We start from the raw sequence: 20,211 nt of genomic DNA on the forward strand, positions 1-20,211 counted from the left end.
TGCGCAACATTTTTCCGCGCGTTTCGAAAGAACCTCTCTCGCGGATGCCAATATTCAAATCAGCCCCGTCCTATTACGAGACCGTGGCGTCGCGACGGCGGCGGCGCCTGTCGCGGCGCGACGCGACGTCCAGTTTCGCCGTCGCCTAACGGCACGGTTCTAGCAACGGGAGCTCTCTCTCTCTCTCTCTCTCTCTCTCTCTTTCTCCCTTTTTGCCGCGGACAGCGATAAATTAGCGGCGTCGGTCTATCCAATCGCGGCTCGCCGGTGAACGGTTTATAGAAAATATGGCGACCAATCGTCGCAGAGAATGTCCGTCCGCTCCTTGCTCCGCGCGCCCGCGCTCGTAACCACCGCCTCCAGCCTCGGACGTCGGCGCGGTAAAATCGGGAATATCGGCGCGCGGCGTTACCATTATTCCGATCGTATCGCATTGTATGATAATCGCGGCCATCCATCATCCGGAATTCCAGCCGGTGACCCGACAATTTGCGATCCTGGTGCGGGACGCGTCGTCGTCGGGCGCCAAGACGGGAAGGTGCCAAGGATGCTAACGAGCTGGCCTCGTAGGCGGCGGCAGCAGCCATTTCGATAATCGAGGCGACTCGGCTCGGCGCGGCCCGGCACGGCGCGACGCGAAGCGAAGCGACGCGACGATCGCGAGGGATAAAGTCGATCCGCCGGCCACGGCCGGGACGTTGTTTCTTCCGAAACCGTTCGACGACCCCGTCGTTATCGACGAGTTTCGAGCGTGGACCGGGTACATACCGGGGGCTATCGCGCGCGGACGTGACCGCGCCGTTGCTTTCGAGATTAACCGTTCGGGTGCTAAACGCCGAAATTCCGAATCCGCCGGTGGACGCGGCACGGTTCGTCCATCCTGCGCGCGGCTCGAGTTCTTCGCTTCGAAATCGAATTTGTTTTTCGTGTTATCCGGCTCGAAGGTTTCCGAGCCGAAATTTTCTTCCGAATCGGTCGCGTTCGAAAACGGTGAACGCCCGAATCGATGCCTCGTCGAACGTAGCGTTCGAGTCGAGCAACTCGCGCGTATCCAACGAATCGACCGAAACGCGGAGAGCACCGTTCGACGCCGAGTTTCTTCTGGTTCCAAAATCCGCGAATACGTATTTTCAAGCGATACCGAGACCAGTCCCCGAATCCTATTCGCAGAGCCGAACCGGGCCTGTTCGACGACCTGGTAAAAAACAAGACGCGGAAGACCGGCTCGTTGCTCGAGATTATCCGTTCCACGGCCGTCGGCGGCGCGAATCGTCGCGCTCGCGCCGTTTAACCGGAGCCAGATGGTTCTCGAGGAGGATCTCGTGTCTCGTGGGACGCGGGCCTCGCTCGCGATCGCGTGAAACCGACGCGACGCGACGCGACGCGACGGCGACACTCGGCACACCCTCTTTCAGCGGTACACCCTGAACTCGAACAGATGCGAGGACCCGCATAAACTCGCGTGTCGCGGGAGATGATCCAGCGATTTCGAGTCGGCAACCGGGAACGCGAAGGGACGGGAGACGAGAGACGGGAGGCACGGTCGGGTGCGTGCTCGCGCGCGTGGCACGGACAGACGCGAACGAGTCGATAAACCGCGTCTCCCGATACCAGCTCCGCGTCTTCGAACGTTATCGGTCCGTCCTGCGGGCGGATACGCGCGGAGGCCGACGTTCTTCCGCGACGCTGGATATCGGAGCGGAGGCTCCGCGGTGGTCGCGCGTCGCGTACCTCCTGAAAATTTGCCGTTCGACCGTTTGCTACCATGTACGGCTACGATCCGTCGCCTGAAACAGAGACTCCGACGATTTCTGCTTGAAAATTGTCCCCCGAGAACCGTTCGCTACCGTTCGCATCGGCGAACGGGTTTAGCGTATAGTCCGACGGATTGGAGACGCCGCTGCTCTATATTATTCTATTCTTGTACTGAGCACTCTGCGACCAAAGATATCGCCGTACCGTTTTCAACCGATTCGAACGATCGAGCCTTTGCCGCGCTTCCAGTCGTTTCTTTAACTTGGAGTCGCGAATTCCGTTTTCTCATAGTTTTTTCCATATCCGTGGGTAAGCAACCGAAACGTGGACGGAAACAACCCCGGTTGGAAGAGTCGATTCGATTTAATTGCAACGAGGTAACAACGCGTCACGTTTCTACGATGCGTAAGACGGATAGCCGGTGGACGGGCGACCGAACCGAAAAACAGGGTTCAGCGGTTGAATCGAAAATTTGCTACGGGCCGATGTAGATTGCGCGTCCTCGGTCCCTTCGACGCGGGAAACGTCTTTGGAAAAAGTGGGAAAGCTCCGAGCGGACGTGCTCGAGGCGCGTCCTCGCGTTTCGTTCCGCTTAGCCTCTCCGCGAGAAAAAATATACAACCTCGGAGGGCCTCTCGAAGAGAGCGACCGTTAGGGACGTCTCGAACGACGTATCGCTTACAAAATACGGTCGCGCATATTTTTATTCGTCGCTCGAACGTCGTTTCTCTTCGGCGCTAATATTCGAAAGTACGCGCCCTGCGAGTCGCAGCGCCGAGCGTAAAAATCGTCGAACCGTTGTTCGAGACGTTGTAATTGCGAAGGAAACGATGCGGCAACGGGCGCGATCGATCGATCGGCAACGACGAAGGAACAAAAGGTGCGTCGTCGGGAAATTGGTACATCGGTGTCCGTCGAAAGTTGCCGGCTCGACAGCGTCGAGTCACGGTGACGCTGCTCCGGGCGCGCGAGCGTTCGCGGATCGCGGATCGATTAAGATCGCCGCGCCGCGCCGCGCCGCGCCGCCGAGAATTCCGTCGGCGGACGCGCGCACGCATGTAGCGAGTAACCGATAAGAATCCGAGAAGCCCGCGTGTGGTCCGTCGCGTCTGTAAATATCCGTTTAATCTACACGCCGCGTCCCATCGTGACATCGTGGCATGGCATCGTGCCGTCGAGGCGCGAGTTCCTCGTACGCCGGGCGCCAGTCGGCGAAGCGTTCGCCCCGACGATGGCTTAATTAAGCGGCACCGGCGTGGACTCGTCTTTCGTCGTCTCGTTCCTACGAATCGCCGGAAACGAACTTGGCCGTCTTGGAAATCTCGGTTTTCGTCCCCGCGGTCCGCGCGGACGATTCCTCGGCCGTCCGTTTGTTCGGTGAAACGCGAGCAGAACTTTTGCGACAGAAGTTCACCGAAAACGTTCGTTCGAGAGAAGAGAAACGCGGAGAAAGAATGGTCCGCGAAAAGAAAGGAAAGTCTTCGGCTCGAGCACGGGCGAACGCTACGCCGCCCGAAAGCGCGTCGATTCTCGCGTCGACGACGCGTGTTCGCGCGGGGCCCGACCGGCCGTTGCGCAACGGCGAACGTCGAGAACGACGCGATGGATGGAAAATCGTTGAGCAACGCGCGCGCTCGATGTAGCTTGTCGGGCTTTCCCCCGTCGGCGACGACGACGAAATTGAATTAAATACCCGATAACGACGGACGAGAAGAAGCGCGTTATCCGACCACCCGTTTCCAGCGACAAGATATATTCCGCAATTGAGTCGAAAGCGTGGCGGAGAAAGGGCGAGAGGCGAGCACGCGAGAGGAGGAGCTCGTCGAGATCCGAGCGGGCGAGCGGCGAGGCGGGGCGGGGCGGGGCGAGACGAGGCGAGACGAGGCGAGACGAGGCGAACGCCGCGAGGCCTGTTTTGCATAAAAATTATAAGCCGAATTAATGTTTTCACCTCCGTAAACGCGCGTACCCGCGCTCATGCGCCACGTAGTTTGCGCTCGGCCGGTGCGTGACTAACGCAGTGGTTTATTGCACGTTAATACCGATCCGGCACCTCCGGTACTTTCTCACGGGCGGAACACCACCCTTGCGACTCGCCGAAGAATCTGGTCGCCTCGCGCTACCAAAACTTCTTTCTTTTCCTTCCTCTCTCTCTCTCTCTCTCTCTCTCTCTCTCTCTCTTTTTCGGTTCCGTTCCCGCTAACTCGGTTGCCGAGCTTCGGCTCGTCGATCTCTCGCGTCGGCAAATATAACCTGGTCGGATACGCGTTCGGCGCGCCCGTGCGCGAATCCAGAGCTACGAACGTTCTACCCGAATCGGAACTTTCTATCGGCCAGCTCGGGACACCGGCTATTCGCGCCGCGTCCGACAAGGAGATCGACGTTGATCGGGCAGATTCGAAAATCTCATCGATTCGAAGGAAAATGCGCGCGGCAGCTTCTCGCGAAGACCGCTCGTTTTAACGTTATTTTGGACGGTGCTCCCGGCGTTTGGATAATTCGAGGATCGCGCAACACCGATCTACGATATCGTGATCGAGTTTCGCGACAACTTACGATCGCATCCCTTCGTTTATTCGCGCGCCGGTTAATTTTCCGATCGTCGCGCCAGCAACGAAGACGGAACGCACCGATGATTTCGATGGAATTGTTTGTTTCCCGCAGGTGGTTTGGCTGACCGCAGTCCTGTGTCCGCGGCTCGTTGCCGCCAACAACCTGACGTTATCTTTCTCTTCTCGTAGGACCAGAGAACATCCTTTCAGGGGACATATCTCTCGCTGGTAAGTAGCCCGCTGACTCGCGAACGGCGGTCCCCGGCTCGCTTCGCCGAGGCGCGATCGTTTCGCGGACATCGGCGGAGATACGGCGGACAGCCGTGCCGAGCCGAGCCGCGACGAGACGAGACGAGAAGTCCAACAAATCAACCGACTCTTTGCAATTACGGACGATTCGTATACGCGCGTAAATATCTCGGCGCGGCGCGGCACGGCGCGGCACGACGCGGCACGGCGCGAAGTCGTCGTTCGCCCGGTGGTGTAAAACGCGATCCATCCTGACCGAGCAGAATGATTCTTATCCTCGTATTTCCCTCTACGCCCACGCTGCGCGTCGACCGCCGAATATCGGCTTCGAAAACGACCGCACCACCGAAGTCGTTTGGTCGGCGAGATCGAAGCTGGAAAGCTGAAATTTACGATGGAAATATTGGTTCGACGTTTTCGTTTTTTAAAAATCCTAGCGACCTTCGATTCGTTCGACGTATTACGACGGAAGCGTATCTCGCGCCGTAACCTTCGTCGCAATTTTTCTTTCGCATTTTTATCCGCGCGAACGCGCGAACGAACGACGAATAATCGTAAATAGATCGGAACAACGGAAAACGCGAGCAGAAACGCGCGAGGATATAAATGTTTTCGCCGAGCGAGAATCGCGATTCGGACCGCTGCGTCGCTGCGCCGCCGCGCCGCTCGGGCAGCAAGTTTATCGCGAACCGGACGACGCGTTTCGACCAGCTGAATTTCAATTTTCAATCAGCGCCGGCGACCGAGCCCGTATATCTCATCCGCGTCGCGGCGAAGCCCGCGCGATATTTATTACGGCGAGTGTCAGCCTGTCTTAATTATTATTAATGACTCGCGCGATACGCGATACGTACGGCCGACGAGTGCGCGATCGGCCAAAGTATCGATTTACGAACGGCGTCTCTCCTTTTCTAATCCCTCTCGGGCCCCCTCGGGCCTCCGCGGGCCTCCGCGGGTGAGGCCACGAGCTGCATTCTATCGCGCGATTTAGACACGAGCCGCTAAGTCAGCGGCACGAGTGGAATGTTCGGTCGAACCGGAACGGTTCCCCGGATTTTTTCCATTTTTCGTCCCTCCTCCTTTCTCCCGTTCCGTCTAAATTCTCGGATCCGAACCTCGAGCCTCGGGTCTCGGGCCCCGGGCCCCGAGCCTCGCTAGAACGCGCGCAGGGCCCCCCCCCTCTCCCCGTTCGCCGGTTTCCGTTCCTTTTCGTTTCTCTTTTCGTTTCTTTTCGTTTTCCGGAAAGAAAGGAAAGAGAGTCGAAAAGGCGCGTCTCGAAACGATTTCTCTTGTCTGATCTGTGCCGCTCTCTCTCTCTCTCTCTCCATGTTTCTGTACCGTCCTCTCGGGCCACGGCGCGGCGAACCTTCCAGGACGCAGACCTCGGACGACACGACCAAGCGGATGACTTATCGAGAGATGAACATGATTCTGCGACAGGAAGGAGGCGAGGACGGGCTTCCAGTCGATTGCTGCCCTACGGTATTGGAAATGGTGGAACCGGTCGGCGGTCGAAATCGGGACGACATGTACGTCCAGCTCTATCGGGATGGCCAGAACGCTCAGAGGTTCTTCGAGTACTCCTGCAGGCCAGACGTCCTCGACAAGCCGTGCAGGTTCATCGACCGGAAGTTCAGTAACCAGTCCAGATGCGTGCAGAACTTCTCGTACACTTACGCTATCATTGAAAATTCTGGATCGAAGGTACGGATTAAAAATCGTTCGCGAGCCTAGCTTTTAGTCGGGGACCCCCTCTTCCGCTCCGACGGCTCCCGCGTCGCCCGCCACGCGCCACGCGCCTTTCGTTTCTCTCTCTCTCTCTCTCTCTCTCTCTCGCCTCTTGCCTATTCGCCGTTGCCTCTTGCCTCTCGGCTATTCGAGAGAGCTCGTACCACGTATCTCCGTTGCACTCGAAAGATTCTAGCCAAGATTAGGAACGATTCGATCCGTCCGTTAGCATCGATCCCGCGATCGATGGGAGATCGGGTCCTCCGCGGGGCTCGGCTTCGATTCTTCGCTACCGGTCGTACTCATTCGGTCCTATCGACGACGTTGCTTTTTATTCGATCCGCTTCTACGGTACTTTCGTTGAACGAAAACACCGCGTTATTTGCACTTTTCATACGGAGTAAAGTGGAAACGTCCTCTATTCGGACGCGGAAGGTTTCCGGCGTTGGCAAAATTTCCAACGAACGGAAAATTAGCAGCCCGGTAACGCGAGCGTTCTCGACGATTGTTTCCAGAAGAGCCTGAAAGGGGAGCACAAGAGGCATCACAGGGAACGTCTGACGTTCACCGCGAACACGGAGGGTGGATCGATGTGGACGTTGGACTACATCAGGGTTCGGAGCGGCTGCAGCTGCGAAGTCATGCCGAAGCCGAAACCGAAAAAGAAGAAAAAGTGCAAGAAGTGCAAACCACGGGGGGACCAAGACCTCTTCGACTCCGAGACGTGAGATCCGTGGAAGGTTCTGGGAAGTCGGCGCGGTCTTCTACCTCGAACCACCATGCTCCACCGTGAGCGATACCACCGATCTCGATGATTCGAGCACCGTCGAAGAAGATACCTCCGGAAACGGTATGCCCCGAGTGTCGCGTACGTTGAGACTGAGAATTTCGATTGCCCGATTCAACGATGAAAGAGATGAAAACGTTACCAATGCCAGGGTTCGCTTTCGTACCTGTGCCCCCGATACGTTCCCCGTATTCGCAGGGTTCGACCGTCGGATCGCGGATTTTCGCGCCTTTCCAATATCTCCCTCGTGTTTCTACCGATACGTCGTCGACGCGCGACAGAGCTTGTTTTCTTTTTTTTTTATTATCCTATTTATTATTAACGTACCGTTAAAGTTTAGCGATAGATATCGGGGGAGGAGATATTGCCAAACTGTATTCGAGCCGTTCTTATCAGGACTAAATTTAAGCTGTTGAAAGTTGAAAGTCGAAAGTTGAAAAGACGTGGTCGAGTCGAATTTCGTTGCTCGTTCGAGGTCGGCTGTTTCGAAGAAAAGAAAGGAAACGCTTATCAGGACTGCAATTTCGAATTCCGCGACGGTTTTAAAGTTTCGAAGTATTCTGATAATAATAGTCTAGCGTAAACTATAGTATCGTAATAGAACCAACCGACTTCGTTTCGGCTATGCCCGTGGCGTAACCGAGTCGGTAGAATCTCTCGTTGGACGAACGCGGGCAGACCGAGGAATTCGATCGTTGTTTAAGAAATCGTCGGTTAAAGAACGACGTGAGTATTTCGTTGGAAGATTCGAGAGTAATTCGTAGAAATTCTTGAGCTGTAACGTGGACACCGGAAAAGAATAGGCTCGGTATTGCTACGTTCCAACGATACACGTGGATGGAAGTCTCGACGGAGTTTGTATCGAACGCTCAGGCGACATTTTCCGTTTCTATACGCGGCCAGTTCTTATCGTGCACTCATACCTGTACTCGTTTCTTAAGCCACCGCGATAGCCGTAAGAGAAACGTAATTCTAGCTCTTATTAATTATAGCATGTAATATTTTACAGATCTGCGTAGAATTTGTTGTGGTACGCTGAAATTAATTTAACCGGTGCAACTCGTATTCGACGATAATCGCTACTTTCGTTCGCTTCGTTTCCGAAGCACCGACCGAAAGAGACAAACGATGCGGTACGAGGCGTTGCATTATCTAGTAGCCATGACAAATATTGATAAATCCGAGTACGTGGTAAGGCGAACTGTAGAAAATTGAAATGGCGAGAGTTGCGTAGTCTTAAACACGAATTTATTCGGAGCGTTGCGTTTACTTTACGTAGTCGAGTAAACGAATACTTTTTTTTACCAAGTTAATTTTTAAGTAAATCTATATATACATATAAAATAAAGAGCTTCCACCATTTTAACAATCTTTACGATTTATTCGTTGTCTTGTACATATCGAAAAAAAAGGTACAGAGATATTAACGTAAAAATAGATTTTTTACTCCGCATCAGGGTAGCGTATAAATTATAAGCAACACAACATCGTTTCGTTCGGGATTAAAAGTAGTATTCGACGACAATGTACTTAAATAAATCGCAGTTGTTCAATGTACACAGCCACGATCACGAACAAATAGTTATTACGCCATTTCCCTATATTTCAAAGTATTTATGAATGTACTATAGCAAACGACGACGCGCGTTTTAACGTTAAGGATCTTTACGATAATTATATTTTTTACTCCGCCATAATTGTCGTATTAATATTATGTAACGAGCGATTTCATCCAGATAACAGTCGTGTATTATAACCGCGTATCGGGCTTGCAGATTTATGTTCTGTGTCGTCGTGTAAACATTGTACATAAATGACATTAATACAATTGTTATAAAACGTTGCTCGCTTATTTCCTCCACGATGATCCGATCGAAAGAATTTAGAACGAATCGATACGAAGTAAATAAGCTTCCAAAAAGTTACGATTTGAAATCGTAAACGTCGATAAGAGACTCGCCTGCACCCGCGTCGTGTAAAAATGTTTATTCGTCGCCGCAAATGTACGGAACGAATAACTTCTGCCGTTTTTCCTATAAGATACGATGCAAAGTCTGGCACGAATCGGCTGCCGTTTGAGCGACGGTGTCGCCTCTCGCGGCAAAATTAACAAGCTGGATTCGAGGTCCGTGCAGCGCCAATTAGTACATGGCAAAACGCTGAAACTTCTAGCCAAAACGAGCTTCGAGATTTCGCCGCGAGAGGGCGCCACTGTTTGGCCAGTAGTTTCAGCTTTTCGCCGTATACTAATTGGCGCTGTACGGACCTCGAATCGAGCTTCTTAATTTCGTCGCGAGGGGAGCTACTGTTGCCAAATTTCGTCTATATCGGCCGTCGCGTCGTCCAACAGTTTCAGCGTTTCGCCGCAACGACCGATGGCGCTGTTCAAAGGTTGTTACAAACGCGGCGCCAATTTCAGGCTCTGAAAGAAAGATTTCAACCACGGACGCGACAGAATTCCTTGAACACGTGACGATTATAAAATAAATCAAAGCGAACGATAACATTGAACGCGTATACATCTATTAACGGTATCATGGCTCGATCTAAACGAGGAAGCAACGAATTTATTAGAATCGCGTAGAATAAATTTACGCTCGTTAAAGGGAAAACCTAGGGTGGGGAGAGTGGGGGGGGGGCGGGCAAAGGCGAACGAAATTTAAAAAGATTCGACGAAGCACGCGCTTCGGTGCGTGGACGATCTAAAAAAAGTTTAAAGGAAGGATCGTTTGGATCCGCATCGTTGGAACGTTCGCTAGCAGTGCCACGTGTACTTCCAATTAAAAATTTAGAACCACTTGTTGAGATTTATTCAAATTATGTACCACATACAATGTGTTTTTCTTGAGTTATAATCCTAATAACGATTGCTAACATTTTTAAGTCGTCGAGGAAATCGATAGGTTTCTTCGGATGATACAGCGATTTCAAACGATGGCCGGCAGTGAGCGAAGAGAAATTTTTGCGCGTTCGATCGATAGAGACCGGAAGGCTCGAGCGTCGAATTCGTTAGGCGTACGCGCGCCGTTTACAATCGGCGCGAAACGCGAACCGAAGTGAACGGTTCCGAAATGAAATTCGAATAGTCCAACGTTTTATTCAACAGAATATATGTTCCTTTTTTATCGCAAAATACAAAATACAAAATACAAAATACAAAATACGAGATACGAAATACAAAATACAAAATACAAAATACACTGTCAGCCAAAAGTTTGGAATCGCTGGACGACTCGCAGCGAAACCACGTCGTTCGATAGAATAAATAGAAATAAACGGAGCAACAATTTGAAAAATGCTTAATTTATTCGCCGATTTCGCAAATTCCACACATGCAATTATTTACACTCGCTCGACTTCGTTCGCTCGACTTGGATTTCCCGATTCGCGGAGCGATTCCGAACGCGCGCCGCGTTCGATGGCGAGCGCGTCGGCGAATCGGAAAGGAAAGCCGGAGAACGAATTCGCGTTCGCAAGGTACACGCCGATTCCTCGTAAACAGAATAGAATATCTTCGAAAAAAGAACGCGAATTCGCCGATACAATATTTAGCGGTCGCTGACTAACGCGCAACGTTGGTGCACAATGTATGTATGTAATTCTAAAAGCCATCGGGACGGCTGCATCGGCTCGACCGCGGTTTGCTAAACTCTTAAAAATTACAGTTAACATTCTAAAATGTGTCGTCCGCGCGTCGAACAACGCCTCGATTCCTGAAATCACGCTTCCGAGATCGTCGTTGTCGCGTTTCAACGTTCTCCCTAAAGATTTCGCGGAGAACGATCGGATTTTTCAAAGGTTCAATTTTGTAATCGTGACGGCCAACTTTTACTCTTTTCGATCATTTCTCTGTTTTCTTTTTTCTTTCTTTTCGAAAGAACGCGTCCGATCGTTCGAGGAATCGACCGTTGAAACGGCGCGTCGCGTCGATCGCGTCGATCGCTCGTCGAGACGATCCAGCCCTGCCCGATGTTGATCGGCCGCGCGCGTTCCAATTTCTTCTCGCTCGCTCTCGCGAGATTCTCCTCGAAGAAATTCGAACGCGCGCGCCTCTCGTTCCTCTTTTCTCTTCTCGTACGGTCTCTAAACTAAAAGCAGACGACGCGAGGCGTCGCGCCGCCTCGAAAGGTACAGGTTTCTCGCATTCTAACACGACGCGGGTATACACGCGCCACGTATCCGCGCGTTTTTATCGTCGTTACGCGTCGTTCTTCCTCTTACACCTCTTTTTTTGTTATTTGTTTGTTTGTTTATTTATTTGTTTGTTTGTTTGTACAAATGGGGAAGTAAGAATGGGCGCGGGCGTGGGTGCTTACACCGTAAAGGAGCGAAGAAGAGTTATAGAGGGATGAAATATATTATTTGGCAGTTCGGCATTTGTCGGATATGAGTCAGACTGTTCTGTGCTTCGAAACCTAGGTGACGGTTCGATGCGATCCTTCGACCTCGGCCGATCAACGCCACCGACCTCGTGACCGATACGAGTGACGCGCGCGACGTCGCCTGGAAATCTGACGCGGCGGTAAGAGATATGGATAGTCGGTCACCGGGAAATAAAATATCTTTCGGGATTGCACGCGAATCGGCCCCGTGAATTGGTATCTAGCGATCGGTTCTGTCGTGTTCCGTACGGGTGCGCAGGCACTCGAACGCTTCGACGCGTTCGGAGGATGCGTTTCAAGACGGTTCGACGTCTTTAACCGTCCTCGACGCGAGTTTCTATTCGGTTGCTACAATTTGTAAACAGCCGACTTCTTCGACAGGGCCGAAATTACGCGCCGAAGGATGCTGAAACTTTCAACGATGTTCGAGTACCTGCGCGTTTCCGCGACACGCGGTTCGCACGCGGACGTTTCGAGACTATTCGCGATTCGCGATTCAAGATTCAAGATTCAAGATTCGAGAGGGATTCGAGCCGTCGGACGGGCTTGAAAGATATTTTCTTCCCGGACGACTGTTAATACGTGAACGTGTACGTGTATGCTTGTGAGAAATACTCTGTATATTATCATTAGTGGTCTCTCGCTTTAGTTAACATTCGATCTGTTATTGGCACAAAATTGTACTAGTAATATGGAAATACCTGCGGGACATGGTCGCCGATGGTGTTTCACGGTAGGCGTCGCGTCGATCCTTCGGAGAAACGTAAAAATACCGGCGACGCTCGTCCTTGGATCGGGCGACGCGACGTCGCGTAGACGGTGGACCGTGGAAAAATGTGAACGAACGCGCCCCGATTGCCGCCGTTCCGGAAACTTTCGCGGCGAGGGCAGCCGGCGTTGGACATTTTTACGGACGTTCTCGCCGTCTCCGGCGAGCATCCGTGAAACCTCGTCGACGGCGTTAACTATATCGTATGTACGTATCGTAAAATTAACCTACATCGTAATAGGAATGTACGAGAAAAACCACCGACGGCGGACGGGCCGGCACGCGGCGCTCGCCGGGACGATGATCCATTAAAAAGAACGGCCGCGGTCGTTCGGACCGCGGTCCAACTATTTAACTTTCGATTATTTACCTACTAGTCGAACATTAGATTGCTCAGTCTTTTGGTGGGTTGCAGAACCTGCGATATATCTCGCGACGGGAACGTGCGCGCGAACGGTCGGTGGCGCGCGAGACTCGCCACGCGTGTACGCGTGCTTGGAAAAATCTCGTCGGGGAAACCGATTTGCCGAGGGCGAAGGACCGGGTACAATATTCGATCGATCCGTATCGGATCCCTCTCGCATCGAAGGCGAGTTTGGCGCGATCTCGATCTTCGCGTAGACGCCGATTCGCTCCGCTTCGAACCCGGTCGCCGCCGACGCTCGCGTCGCGGAAAGAAACGTCTCGTCCGTGGGAAGCCGCTTGTACCGTTCGCGTCGGACTCGCGAGCAGATTCTGGCTGCATCGATCGACTTCGTCCCCTTTCGGTCGCTTCCAGCTTTTTACCGATTGCACAACCGAACGGCACAATTCTCTTCCCGTAAACTCGAAATTATCACCGGTTCGATCGCGACGGGTAAAAAAGGTCGTCTACCGTCGCATAGAAGATCGCTCGATCGAGCATCCGGACCGGTGTCGGCGGCGAAAGGGTTGTCCGAGGGTCGATCGAGGGTCGATCGCGGCCAGCTGGGTTTCGAATCGTTTCGAGCATTTAGAAAACGGAAGAGAAAAATCAGTAGAGACGCCCGTGGAGCGTCGGTTGGTAAAAAACAATATAAAAATACAATTATATGGTTCGAAGGGTCCTCCGTTCCTTTATATAGTAATAATTGTATGTTCGCAGACTTTTACGTTGACTATTGGATGACAAAGATTTCTTTCTCTTCTCTTCTTATCGCTTTCTTTTTGTTCCATTTGCTCTTTCTCGTTCGTGCTTCGGTTCCTCGAAGTCTACCCCGGCCTGTCCAACGTCTCGCGATGAATTTCTAACCTCGTCGAGGAAGTAAATCGCTTGTCGCAACGGGGACCGGCGGCGAGGGGCCCCGCGAACGGTCCCCGGACACGGTCGAGCTTCCCGTAGAGACGCGTACCGTACGAGTTCTCGCACACTCTCGAGACTCTTCTGCTCTCGAGCTTTTCGTCTTCGTCTTCGTCTTCGTCTTCGTCTACGTCGCGCGAAACCGCAACGCGCGCGATCACGCGTGCCTCGTTATCGGCGACGAGATCCGATCGCGTGTCGCGCGGAGAACCGTCTATCGGCTCTGGGAACAACGGGAACGGTGTTCGTCGAAATACGGTCTTAATCTACAAAGTAAACGCGTTCGCTGCCAATAACTTCGTTACCTCGGTGAAACCGAACGCAGCTTCGGAAGAAGTCGGTCCGAAGCTGCTCTCCGCAGGATTCTGTCGTTAACCGCTTGCCTCGCTATATCGTTGCGTTCCTCGAGTATCGATTCTATAACGAATTCATAGAGCAGTCCTGATCCGCTTCGCGCGCCGATTCGTTACGCAACTTTATCTCTCTCGAACAGATTCTTCCGATTCTTCCTTGTACGAAATATTTTCTGCTGGCGCGACGAAATGATGTTCTCATCCGGCAACAAAGATTACAGATATTTATCGAAACGAATTTCGAGGAGGCAAGGGATCGACCGAAGAATGCGAATTACATAATACTTGGCTTGAAACGGCAACGCGTGCGCCGCGGTTGCCGTTCCAAACGAAAAGAGACGAATAATTTACTTAACTTATAATGTACATAATAATTTATAAGAAATAAATAAATATTCGTTAACTAAAATCGAACACCGCGAGTTGTCGCGCGCGTCCTTCGCGTTATCCTGTTTTTCGAAGGGAACGCGGTCCCGTCGCTGCGAAAAACGCTCGAGACCGTTCTCCTCGCGAATTCCATGGGAAACGTTCGAAATATCGCTCCGTCGAAAGGTGGAGTCGCGAAGGTCAAGGTCGTTTCGATTCGAGGCACGCGTTCGCGATCGAAATCCCGGCATTCTACCGTCGTATATCTTCTTGTTTCCGAATCTTCTCTTTTTCCCTTTCCGCCGCGAAAAAAATTCCCGAAAATATAGTTTCTCCAATGTTTCTTTCTTTTTATCAGCTCGTTATTTTTGTTCGATCTCCTTCGTTCGTCTCGCCCCGCTTGCTTTCTTAGTTCAGTCTGTTTTGCACTTTCTCTCTCTCTCTCTCTCTCCCTTCCTCTCTCTCCCAGCCTTTCGTTTCCTTGAATTTTCTTTTCATTCTTTCCATCTTTCGCTCTCTCCATTTCGCGCTCCGTTTCTCGCAAGTTCTTCCTCTCGCACGCGCAAAACTGTATACAATCATCCTTGAGCTTAGCACCCTTCAATTTCAGCCTTCCTGTGTTACAAAGGAAACACGTTTCGACGGTCCCGCGTATCGCGACGCACCGCGTTCGGTAAACACGCGCACAGTGGCGTACGCAAAAATAGTTTGTTTTGAGCAAAATATCTGGGCGTGTCTATAGACTAAGAATACGTACATTATAAAAAGGATACGACCGAGAAATGAAGTCTGGAAGTTGCGGAGAAACTTCGTTGTTGTGGAAATTGTGTGCGGACTATCGATGGCCGGGAAAAGAAATACGGTAGAACCCCGATTATTCGAACGACTTTCGATCTTTTCTCGACAGCTGTCGCTTCTCTCATATAAAACTTGATCAAATATCTCCAAGGTGGAAGCAGATCCTGCCGGATCGAATGTCATTTGTCTTTGTTTCTACTTGTTCCCTAACGTCGACACGCGTTTCTGCTAAACGATCGAACGTAGAAAACGCGCGTTTAAAAATGTTTCAAAATCTAAGATATAAAAATTTCATGCGTCTCGATCGACGCTTTCGATCGCTCGTTATCGAATCGTTGCGACCGTTCGCGAACATGGAAAGGAAAAATTGTCTTTAAACGATCTCCGCGAATATTCGATTTATCCTCGATCGATCGACAGTGCCGTAACGAAAAAGCTGGTTTCCCCTATTTTAAAAGTTACGATTACAACGACGCGTCGGTCTCGGTCGACCGAATCGCTCGATCTCGTTCTTCTCGATGAAAAGAGGTATTACAAACGGTTGGCAGTTCGGAAGAACGCCACTCTCGGTCGATACGTCGGCGTATAAAATTTATAAAATAAATCGGCGACGATCCAAAGGATGGTCCGAGGAATTCGGATAATCGAAGTTCTACCTTTTGCGTGGATATTACGTTTCCAGGTCGGAAAGCAACGTTCGATTACGCGAAAAAGGCGAGTTAAAAATACGCGGTCGTTTCGTTCGAACGAAACCGCGCTTCGTATTTTCAACGACTACGATATCGCTGCCCGTTTCCTCTCATTTCCTATCTACCCTGTATGCGTTACAGGATCGCCGGAATCGCGACCTTGTAATCGTAGAAACGAGAAACAAAGATATGCGTTTCTCTTGTAACACGGTATAGTATACTCCCGAAAAGAAAACGATCCAGTCTCTGCGTGCACCGGTAAAACAACGAGAGTTCCGCGTGTTTGTAAAAGTCACCGAAAAAACGAACACGTAAAACGGAACAACAAAAAGAAGAGAATATATTGCAGGTATCCTGACGTCGGAGGCCGTGTATTCTCGGTAAAGAAAAAAAAATCGTTCGACGGCCAGCTAAAACGGGGAGACCGAACGGTGGGTCGCGAGCCACCCGGGTGCCGCTATTTCGTACCGTTACCGATCGATACGCGATCGATCGTAACGAACGAAATCTCTCGCGAACGAAGCGCGGTTCGGTCGATCGAGCCCGTTCGCCCGATAACGAATGTACGTAATTATACGCGCGTATATATCGATATACAAATTTATCGTTACTCGTTAATATTACTCGATAAACGTCGCTATATAATAAATTTATATAATTCGTTATCCTTATCCTTTGTTATTCAATAAATATACAGCGGTAGTGTGACGCGTGACCGGGCGTCGGGCGTCGATCGCGCTCGATCGACCGAACGCGTTCGTTTCCACCGATCGATCGATCTGCTCCAACGACCTCTGCCGTATATTTCACGCGGTACCGGCAACGATCGTTGGAGCCGTTGCTCTCGCATCCGTCGATCTAGTCTTCCATCGAACATTCTGAACTTTCGGAACGAAAAAAGTTTGCCTCGAGTTCACCCTGACCGAACGACCTCTTGCAGTAATTTCCGTCATTTTGGGCAGACCGATACTCGGAGGTTGCGGGGTAGGACCCGATGAAGTCAACGCGATTTAAAGGAACGTCGTCTCGATTTCTCGAACAGTCTTTCTTCGTTAGGCTCTCTGCTTTTCTATAAAATTCTCGGAACCCGTTCAGCATCCTTTACTTTCCTCTTGCTACATTTATCTGTCTATCTTCTCTCTCTCTCGCTCACACTCTCTCTTTCTCTCTCTCTCTCTCTCTCTCTCTCTCTCTCGCATTCGCTTTCTCTCCCTGTCTCTCTAGCGCGCGCGCGTGGTGTAACACGGCACATAAATCGTTTTATTGCAATAAGCGTTACGGTACGAGTGTCCATTCGTGTTCCGAAGCACTACCGTCCTCGCCCCTCGTTTCGACGGTCGACGACGAGCGGTTTACGATCTTTTCTGTCCTTGCCGGTTCCAATTTACTTCAGGTCTTCCGTCGCGCCGTAGTTTCCGAGGGACTTCTTAATCCTAAGCGCGGTTAATCTAGCTGCCGCGTTGTGATACCAGCATTCCTTCATTACCTTCGACATCACCTGCAGTGCCTGCAACGATTCAACGAATAGTATCTCGTCAAAATGTGTCCAAGAGAATAAAACCACTCGAGGTAATCGGAGAGACGCTGGACGAACGGATATCGCGGATCGTCCCAAAGATAATTTTACACCCCGTCCAGTGAATCGCGACCTCCTACCGATATTTGAAAAATATTCTACTCGTTCGGTAGATGTTCGCGGGACAAACTTTAACGCGAACGAATTGTAACAACAGCGATCGGAGGATAGCTTTTGGACGTACCTCGATCGACTGCCACCGGTTCGGTATCGACGGCCTCTGCCGGTCGGCACAGACGACTTTACGCATCTCCTCGATCGTCGGATCGGAAGGCACCAGGTCGTAAAACGGTAACTGATATTCGTCGTGAATCCCGCCGACGTTGCATCGCCTGGCGATCTCCCAGAGGATCAGCCCGAGAGCGTATACGTCAGCCCTCTTGAAGGAATCAAAGTGGTTCATGTTTATCGTCTCTTCGAGAACCTGAAAGCAGAACCAACGATCCTCAGAACCAACGTCTCTCTCGGCCGGTCCGGCAAATCGGTCCGACGGGAGCGCTAAAAATCTCCGATCGAAACGATCGGTTTCTCGCGTTACGATTCCACAAACTCTAACAATCGATTCCGAAAAATCATAAGCGAGCCGGACTTTACAAAATCTGGACGAGTTCGATCTTTTCGATGTTACGAGGTAACACGCGCGTGTACACCGATCGTCGTCGCTGTCGTAAAGCGTTAGCATTGAACAAACTAGGTGCTGCGCGTTGCGCGATCGGTCGGAAAATGGTAACCCAGGCACACAGAGTTCGGTCCAAGAGGCGACCGTTCGAGAATAGACTGAAAAGATCGCTTTCGCTTCGCAATTACCTCGGGTGCCATGTACCGTTTGGTGCCGACCCGATTATTGAGCTGGATGTCGACGGTGTCCGTAATTACGTCGTGCCTGACGGCCAATCCGAGATCGCCGATCGCGCATGTACCATTCGTTTTGACGAGGATGTTCTTCGACTTGAGATCACGGTGCGCGATCGCCGGTTTCCCTTGCGTGCCGACGATCTCCATGTGAAGATGCGCCAGCCCGGTGGCGATCGACAACGCCATCCTGATCATGCCGTTCGTGTCCACGGTCGATCTGTTCAGATAATCGAACAACGAGCCCTTCTCGTGATAGTCCGTGATCAGCCACAACTGCGTCCACGTGCCGTTATCTGGAAACAGAAAGACGACGGACAGGTATCGCCGATGCCCGATCGATCGCGGACGGAGAGTCGGAGGTGACCGATGCTCGCGACGGCTGCCCACCCCGCCGCCCTTCGTCGATCGCGCGTCGCGTTGCGACTCCGCGGTCGTGGAAACGGGGTGGACGAGCGTCGCGGGGGACTCTGGGACATCGGCGTCTACCGGGTGAGCGCGATTCGACGGAGGATCTCTCGTCGGATCTCTCGTCGGATCTCTCGTCGGATCTCTCGTCGGCGCGGCCTCCGAACGTCCGGTAGGTCGCGGTGTCGAGCTCGGTCGCGTTACCTTTATTATCGGCAGCGATGAACCCGAGGATGTTGTCGTGCCTCAGCATCACCGTCTGGTAAATTTCAGCCTCTCTGAACCAGGACCTCTCCTCCCGCGAGCTGAAGATCTTCACAGCGACGTTCTCGCCTCTCCAACGACCGCGCCAGACCTCGCCGAAGCGACCCTTTCCGATCGTCTCCACGAGCTGGATCTGGCGGGCTATACTCCGCTGTACCAGAAGCGGCAGACCTACTTGGGAGAGGATGGGCATTGAAGAACACGAATTTCAGTATGATTGAAGATGACTCGTCTGCGTATAGCTAACGCTCCGCGACGCTCGCGATTATCGTTGCTGCGACGAAACGGGATAAGACGTCGAGCGTAACTTGGAATTCGTCGCGGCTCGATCGCGTCTACGCGAGTTCTTTCGCCGAAACGGTACGACAGCTTTCTCGTCCTCGCGAAAGAATAATAGTGGACAGAGATGCCGGGGGCGCGTACTTCGGGGCGCGCGAGAACTGGAACATCGAAATAGGGGAGGACGATCGCGCGAGACGCGCAGGGGCTAAAAAACGTCCAAATAGACGTCCGAAAATAGGACTCGAGCGTAAAAGGTTAAACGATAAGTACCTGTCTCGAACAAACTCGAGTCGGAAAACTTTCTTTCGACCTACCCGAACCACTGCCGCTGGTCGTCATCTCCAGCATGTCCCTGATGGTGACAGCGCCCAGAATGGGTCGATCCGGCGCCTCCATCGAATCGTCCGGGAAGTGTCCGGGCGGTCTCCTCTTGGTCATGTGTATGTGATAAATGATCATGACGATCACGCAGATCGCGCAGATCGGCACCGCTATCGACAGCGCCATTTTCCAAGTGACCCACGTCGCGTCGTTGCCACCCGAGGACACTTTTCGCAACAAACGTTCGATTAGGCTCTGCTCCGCGGAGAAAGATCTCGCATGCGTGAAACCGCTCGGGGAACTCTCTTCGCGTACCGTCCACCGAGATCGCGGCAAGCTCCGACTTTGACAACGTTCGAAAGCAGCTGTTCCAAGCTGTTTTGTATTTCGGTTATGACCGAAACGGTTATGGTATCGACAAGCTCGATAACATGATTCGGAAAAGAACAGAATTCTGTATTTTGCATGAAAATACAAGGTGTGTCGATTTCGGTACCGAATAACCGATATTGTATGCTATATCGGACGCTGTAACTATTATTTTGCACGATCGCGTCGAAACCCGGGTTCGCGTAAGCACGAGCACCGTTTCCACGAGAAGGAAACTACCAATCGGTTGTCGAACAAACGGACTAAATAGCAAATTCGAAAGGCAAGTTTTTCTCCCGCGAAACTTTGAGGAGCGCGCGCGCCCGCGTCGGCGCGAATTTTCCGTTTCTTTCGTTTGCCGGAGGAACGTTCGACGCGGAGCGTTCGATCGGA

At 51.9% G+C, this 20,211-nt stretch overlaps 2 protein-coding genes across 8 annotated transcripts in view; one reads left to right on the plus strand and one right to left on the minus strand.

Annotated features, from left to right (window-relative positions):
* The window catches only part of LOC117221916 (uncharacterized), a 75,596-nt gene extending 66,682 nt beyond the window's left edge, over positions 1–8,914 (plus strand). For 2 of the 3 annotated variants that reach the window (XM_033473235.2, XM_033473238.2), the window contains 3 exons: positions 4,420–4,535; positions 5,930–6,260; positions 6,800–8,914. In XM_033473235.2, the coding sequence (XP_033329126.2) occupies positions 4,420–4,535; positions 5,930–6,260; positions 6,800–7,012 (660 nt within the window). In that variant the 3' untranslated portion in view covers positions 7,013–8,914. The remainder of the gene's footprint in view (positions 1–4,419; positions 4,536–5,929; positions 6,261–6,799) is intronic. The other variant, XM_033473237.2, reaches the window with a different exon arrangement.
* A 937-nt stretch (positions 8,915–9,851) lies between these two features.
* Positions 9,852–20,211, minus strand: part of babo (TGF-beta receptor type-1 babo) — a 44,285-nt gene continuing 33,925 nt past the window's right edge. For 4 of the 5 annotated variants that reach the window (XM_033473174.2, XM_033473172.2, XM_033473176.2 and 1 more), the window contains exons 4-8: positions 19,443–19,676; positions 18,787–19,020; positions 18,130–18,470; positions 17,507–17,746; positions 9,852–17,253 (exon numbers count right to left, since the gene is read on the minus strand). In XM_033473174.2, coding sequence (XP_033329065.1) covers positions 17,131–17,253; positions 17,507–17,746; positions 18,130–18,470; positions 18,787–19,020; positions 19,443–19,676 — 1,172 coding nt within the window. In that variant the 3' untranslated portion in view covers positions 9,852–17,130. The remainder of the gene's footprint in view (positions 17,254–17,506; positions 17,747–18,129; positions 18,471–18,786; positions 19,021–19,442; positions 19,677–20,211) is intronic. The other variant, XM_033473173.2, reaches the window with a different exon arrangement.

This window comes from Megalopta genalis, chromosome 4 (genome assembly GCF_051020955.1).
Source record: "Megalopta genalis isolate 19385.01 chromosome 4, iyMegGena1_principal, whole genome shotgun sequence".
NCBI classification, from domain to species: domain Eukaryota; kingdom Metazoa; phylum Arthropoda; class Insecta; order Hymenoptera; family Halictidae; genus Megalopta; species Megalopta genalis.